Consider the following 7500-nt stretch of genomic DNA (forward strand, 5'->3'; position numbering starts at 1 on the left):
TTCTCAGGAGTCAAAAGACATCATAGGTGAGGCAGTGGGTAGACCAAGAAAGTCTTTATGAAAATTGGCGCTTGAACTAGAAACAAAAAGGAGAAAGAAGAGAAGTTATAGTGCTGTATATCGTGAGTTGAAAAAATCTGGTATCAAGCCATTTCATGTTATCAGCAAGCCCAACATCACTCAGCAACAGAGAGAAGACCGTGCATGGTTTTGTGGTTCATTTCTTAAAGATTGGGATGAAGCTGACTTTCTCCATATTGACGCATCAGATGAATTCTTCATTCACACAGTCAGGAAGCCAAATCATAAAAATGACATCATTTGGGCTGCAAAGTTGGATGATTTCAGCGATGATGTGCGCTATTGCCAAACTGTGAAATTTCCTGAATGTTAGGGAATTTTTCTGTTTCACAGCCTAACGGTTAATGTGGATCATCAAAGATAAAGGACAGTCATGGGATAGCGAATATACTTCAGAGAAACTGTGCTTACTGGTGGAGTAATTCCTTTCCTCAAAGACCCTGAAAATGGTTATCTGTTGAAGAAGTCACATTTTTGCATGATAAGGCACCATGTTTCAAGGTCCTTTAGACACAGGAGCTGCTTCAAAACAGTGTTATCAATTTCTTCTCATCAAGGGAATTTACAGGTAGCTCCACTGACCTTAATGTGCATGAAAACATTGGTAGTATCTTAAAGGATCGTGTTGAAGCATGCACAGTGAACTGTGATGGTATACCAAGCCTCGGCGACCTGCAAAGAGAGGTGACCGAAGTGCTCAGGGAAATGGAGTTTGAGTCTCAGCTTTTTTGCAATTTGCTGAAATCATACTCCTCAAGAATGCAGGCTGTGGTACAGGCAGATGGGGGGCACACAAAATATTAAATACTCAGAGAGAAACTTCAATAAATACCTGTTCTGAATTACTTTTGTTTTTGTCTATATCAATATTAGTTTATGCTGTAGAGGGGGGCTATATATATATATATATATATATATATATATATATTATATATATATATATATTTATATATATATATATATATATATATATATATATATATATATATATATATATATATATACATACATACATATATATATATATATAATATATATATATATATATATATAATATATATATATATATATACAGGCAGTCCCACTTGCTGACCCCACTGGATGAAAATATGTATTACTCCACCATACCTTCAGCGTATTATGTTAAACCTTTCTTAAACGCTTTCTAGCTGCACAGGAGAATTTCCCCCACTGTATAGACAGAAGGTTTGTATTTGCATGGGAACAAATTAAATGCATAATGAAAAGTATATAAAAAGCAACGGTAAAGTATTTAAAAAATTATTGATTTTGTAATAGTATTAAACTATACTGAACGTATACAAAGATAGTGTTTGACAAGAAAATCACACAGTGAAATAAAAATAAAAAATAGGTAGAAATATAAAGAAAAGGAAATCAACAACAACAAAAAACAGCTGCATAAAGGATACGTCCAGGAGTAACTGGCTTTTTATTCACAAATGCCTGTGAATGTAATGACTTCAGAAAGACACAAGACCCAGGAACAGACACACTTCCAAATTTGTAACTGACATGTGAGGAGGGCATGGGTAAGATATCACAAACTCTGCAAAGAATTCCTTAGTGATAAACAATCCTCATCAGCCATTGCAGAACTTGATCTGCAGATATTTACTTACATCGTTTCCAACATTAATAACGTATATGTATGTTAAAAATACACAACTATATTCATAAAAAGTACTCTGATTAAAAATTCCTTACCTTAAGCTACCCGGCTGTGGTAGTTCATAGAGATGGTATAAATCTGAGCGTCGATGTCTAACAACAGGCATGTCCTTTCTAATTTTCTCTAAGTAACTTAAATCAATGTCTGCAACAGCAATGCCTGTGCCTTCAGAAATTTCACTTAATACTTTACCCCAAGGATCTACAATCTGTAAGTAAAGTTTGCTTGCATTTAGGTTATCAGGGTGACAACTCTTTCATCGGAGTATGATCAGTTTTGAAAGCATCTCTTGAGACAGATGTAATGCAGACAGAACTTTTAACAATTGTACTATATATAATATTGTTAATATCATTGAAAAGTTTACCAAGATCATTGTGTTACCATTCCAGGGATGGTCCAGAGAGTCTGTTTTTAATAGGTAAATTATATTTTATCTAATAAATGCACATTTTTAAAAGGTAAAAAGAAAATTGATAAAATTGAAGCGTTCTGACGATGTGTCTTAAGGGATTTACTTCCAAGACTTAGTGTCTGTTGTTGGTTTTTAATAGGCCATTCCCACCACTTTTAGCAGTTGGTGTTGACCTGCATTTTGAGACTGGGTTTTGTGAGTTATCCCAAGGGATAAAGGAGTGTGACCAACTCGAAGAAGATAAAAAGACTTCATTATGGCGCCTTGTTTAAGGAACATCACAACCCAATAAAGTGTCATTACACCATGAAATATACAATTTATTAAGGATGACGGGTTTAGAAATTATTAAAAACTCGCCGCTAGATGTAGCTAGACAGTGTTTGACAGATCAAAGGAATGCTGGCCTTAGCTGCTTTATTACAATCTTGATTTCCCTTAATGCCTAAATAGTGTAGAGGGATACTGTTAACATTATACATCTATGCCTGATGCACACATTTTGTGGAACAAAACCTTAATCTGTTGAACTTTAGTTTGGAAGGATATCTAAACTTCTTTAAGAGTCATTGGAACTAAAAATTGCTTAATGGTATCCATTTTATAATCTTAATTGGTGGTCATGCTGCAAATACTTCTGTTGTGAAAACAGATACTAAAAAGTAGAGAGAACTGACTTGTTTCAACTGATGATAGTCTTTTTTATGCAATATATGTCAAGCTCTACATGCTGCATTTAATTGTGCATACCTGAGTCTTTACATATTACTTACCAAAGAATGACCATAAGATGATCTCTTTTCATTATGTTGTCCAGTCTGTGCGGCTGCAATTACATAACATTGCGTTTCTGCAAAGAAAATCTTTGTAAACTTATACAAACTTTTATGCAATCAAACAATTAAACAAAATTTTACCGGTACTACTAAAACTAAAGCAACTAAAAAGGAAAAAATGCATACATTTTACAATCTGAATACATAATTTTTAGAAGCAAATTTTTCTCATAAGACTTAAGTCTTACAATAATCTATATGTTACAATTCCTACCTAGGAAATAAGGATAGGTGACATCACTCATTACTACACAGGCATGAGTGGATTCTTAGGTTCAGCATTCATGCAACCTGATCAAGACAAGGACAAAATCCTCTTCATCCTTGACTCAAAAACCAGAACAATGAAATTACTCAAACTGACCACCAAGGTTTATACTGCATAACCTTTGTCAAGATAATGCAACACTTATTCAGTACCCTCAAGATCATAAAGCTGGCATGACTGTGTCGCTGAAGTCCCAGTGTGATCAGTTCAGTTTCTATTTGAAAATGTTGAAATTTCCAGGTTTCTATGCAATCTGCAGAAGATCCAGTTGAGACTGCAACTGTGGTCTTGATCACAGTTAGGGTTACTTTTGATGCTCCAGCTGTTCTGTCATGGGCCAGAATTATTCTCTTTACAAGAATCTTCACTTGGAACAGATCCAATCAGTGTTCCTTATATTAATTACTAATAAACTTGAATCACATTACTTGAGGAAGAGGAGTCCCAGCATGCCTTCAAGAAAGAGCAAAGCAAATCCTGGCGATTGGATAGCCAAAGGAAGGTCTTCAACTGGCAATGGTACACTTACTGCCTCAAGAGGAAACAGGAAGGCACTCATACTCCCAAATCACTACAGCAGCAGCACAAACAGGAACAGATGTGTTAAAGGTCACACAACGTCACACCAGATCACTGCCAATTCCTCTCTGAACTGAAGGATTTTAAAACTACAAGGTGATGGAACTCACATATGAACATGATGCCAAGACTAAAGAATTTGCTGAAAATTAAATTGATTATAGAAAAAATATTCTACAAAGCCATTATGAACAAAAATTAGTTTTGAAGAAGATGAGGGATCTAAGTCTCCAAGTTCTGACGACCACTGTAGACGAGCAGAAGGGGAAGGGGAGAACAACGCTGACTACCAATGATAGGAGGAGAAAGAAAAGTTATTATACAAGTGAACTGTGTTAATTTGGTGACAAAAATGAATATTGCAAGAATTACTTCAAAAACCTATACAACAGAAAGATCTAAATTACATATTTCTTCCCTTCCGGCATAAAAATAGACTAAGTAAATAAATAAAAAAAATTCACAATGGATTGTCAAACTTAACTACCAAGATAAATACTGCAACAATTGACAACCTAAAAACCTAAAAGACTTAAGCGTATCGGCACAAATTCCTTTCTTCAAAAACAATGCTAGCAAACTTGTCACAAAATTGTAGCGAAAATATCAGATGGGTTTGAAGGTTGGAAAAGGATGATCAGTATTTCCGAAACTGATCAGTAATGATCCCTCTCAGAGCAAAACAATGGGGAAATAGACTAATCATTTTATTGCATGTGTGAAATAAAAACAATATGAGAGAGAAAAGAATGAAGACGAACTTCACAGAGAAAATGCGGTGAAATTGTATGCTACAGCCAGCTAGTAGCACTACTCATACGACAGATGCACCGCTCTGCAATGCAGGTACAAGAATACTGAGCGTAGTCACTGCTGGAAACTTGAGGATCTATCTACTAATGCATAGCGATGATTGTCTATCTGCTTTCTTTAATTCTCAGGAAATATAGAAAGAAGATAAGAAGATCTTGAATGTAAGCTAACTATAAGCACAATAGCTCATCAGCTCATCATATGCTTCAGGAGTCTGGCCATATAATAATTGGGAAATTTTTAAAAATAATAAACACCTTATAGCATACCCTATGCCTGAACATTTTCGATATTCCACAACCACAAACAATTCCATAAAATTTATAGCATAAACTAACCTGTTCTTTACAATCATCATTCAATTCGAGATATATATCCACACAATGCATTATTTCAGAAAAAAGTAATCAGGCAAAAAAATGAATAAATAAACTATCATAATAATGTCGGTGATAAGTGATATATACTGAATAGCTGAGGTTTGATAAGCTGAGTGGCTACTGAAAAGTGTCTATTTTGATAAAACTTACCTATTGCACGACTTCTTAAGATAGTTTCCCAGTGTGCGAGGCCTGTTGTTACCGTGAAAGCTGAAGGATATGTTAGTATCTGTGTTCCGAGTCTTCTTTGAATTAAACTTAATTCTGGAAACCTCATATCATAACACTTAAATGTTAAGGAAGCTAGGAAAGAGACACTGAAGCATTTCAATGAAAAATAAAGATTCTGAATACAATTTCATATGATGTATAACCTTTCACCACCCATAAGAAATACTGTTAAGGTATATTCTGAACGTTCATAATGAAAATTTCATTCTTGATCATCACCAACTTATATCTTTGGATGCCTCATCTCCATCCAGTAGCTACTTCACCCACAAATCTCCTTAATATCCCAATCATTAAAGTGCAGCATAAGATATCACATTTTTTCAATTAACAAATAATATTGTGAACTATATTCCTTAGAAGGTGATAGGCTCTTATAAAAGGAAACTTATTTCATCACAAGACTAATACTTTTCATAACCTTTTTCTCAAAATCACAAAACACCTTACTATGCCAACATAACTCAGTTCAACCTCTCTCTCTCTCTCTCTCTCTCTCTCTCTCTCTCTCTCTCTCTCTCTCTCTCTCTCTCTCTCTCTCTCTCTCTCTCTCTCTCAGTAAACATATCCTTTAATGAAAAACACAACAAAATATCAATAAAATGTTATTTCATTTACAGAATCCATTTATACTGAATTATTATACTGATCAACTATCATGGTAATATGTATAAAAAAAAAAGTATTGTCCTGACATTTGTAATTGTTTTTACACTGATGTAAACATATCAGTTCACACACACCCCCCCCCCTCTCTCTCTCTCCATAATGACACAGTATTGGCTGTTATGATTTGAGTAGCCAATCACACAGCAGGATACCAACTTTTCCCGATGCTGATTGACAGGAAGAGTTATAAGTAGCCAATCACAAAGCCTGTAGCTCGGATGCTCTTTGTATGTGCTGTCTGGTATATGAGCTGTGTTTTTGCTCTCTCTCTCTCTCTCTCTCTCTCTTAATGAAATATGAATTACTGTACCATAAATACGTTTCTTATGATATAAAAATGTTTTAATAATTCTCAAATAATATTAATCTCTCTCTCTCTCTCTCTCTTTCTCTCACTCTCTCTCTCTCAGTACTGTATATATCATTTACTGAAATATAAATTACTGTATCATTAACATAAAAACTCCAGAAAGTTTACAAAAGGCATCATCAAATGAGCGCATTCATACATATGTACCTGTTACAATTTTTTTATTGCTGTGTTGAAGGTTCCATGTCAACACGCTATTGGCTGGAGGAGTAGAAGTAGCTAATCACATAGCTTGTAGCAAACCACCCCTGCTCTCTCTCTCTCTCTCTCTCTCTCCTTGATGACACTCTATAAAGCTTGTAAGTCAGATTCGTTGTGTATACTGTCAGAAGCAGTGAGCACTCTCTCTCTCTCTCACTGAGATAAAAGAGAGATTTTTCATACATAGGTAACATGTATGTTTATTTGTTTTACATAGTTCTGTAGATAAACATGAGTTACTTCGTCATTAATTTTTTCATATTTTCCATTCTATAATTATAACTTCTTGTATTTCAATAACTAAGAAAATATAGTAATAATATAATTAATTAGCTAAGATTTTTGCATAATTCAGTGAAATTCAAATTTTTTCTGGTAGATTAGCAAGAGAGGGGTGTACCCATAACTGTCGATCATTTTGACATATTGACGTGAAGGGTAATGGGGGTACCAGCTTAGTATGGCATTTTGCTTATCACCGGTGGTTGTGGTCCCTAATCCCCGCGAATACAGGGGACATACTGTGTGTGTGTATGTGTGTATGTATGTATGTATGTATGTATGTATGTATATATATATATATATATATATATATATATATATATATACATATATATATATATATATATATATATCATACCACATTACCGTGATTCATATACATACATCGAGCTACAAATGTCCTTTAATATCTAATTCGCGGGTTGGGTTTAAAGCTTCACTGTCCTCCTGGATTTGTAGGTGTCGATGGTTCGCGCCTGTGAGCTGGCAAATCTCTTATCGACTAAAAAACTACCCTTCGGTTAAACATAAATGAAAATATATTAATTCTGAGGTAGAGCGAATTAGATATTAAAGGACGGATGCATATGCATATATATATATATATATATATATATATATATATATATTATATATATATATATATATATATATATATATATATATATATATATATATATAT

At 34.1% G+C, this 7500-nt stretch overlaps 1 protein-coding gene across 11 annotated transcripts in view; it reads right to left on the reverse strand.

Moving 5' to 3' along the window:
- The window catches only part of LOC135217933 (nitrilase and fragile histidine triad fusion protein NitFhit-like), a 293936-nt gene that overhangs the window by 74581 nt on the left and 211855 nt on the right, over window positions 1-7500 (reverse strand). For all 11 annotated transcript variants that reach the window (XM_064254028.1, XM_064254025.1, XM_064254035.1 and 8 more), the window contains 4 exons: window positions 5216-5351; window positions 2963-3039; window positions 1810-1982; window positions 1515-1651 (listed from right to left, as the gene is read on the reverse strand). In XM_064254028.1, the coding sequence (XP_064110098.1) occupies window positions 1515-1651; window positions 1810-1982; window positions 2963-3039; window positions 5216-5351 (523 nt within the window). The remainder of the gene's footprint in view (window positions 1-1514; window positions 1652-1809; window positions 1983-2962; window positions 3040-5215; window positions 5352-7500) is intronic.

The sequence above is a fragment of the Macrobrachium nipponense genome, chromosome 9, assembly GCF_015104395.2.
Source record: "Macrobrachium nipponense isolate FS-2020 chromosome 9, ASM1510439v2, whole genome shotgun sequence".
NCBI lineage: Eukaryota > Metazoa > Arthropoda > Malacostraca > Decapoda > Palaemonidae > Macrobrachium > Macrobrachium nipponense.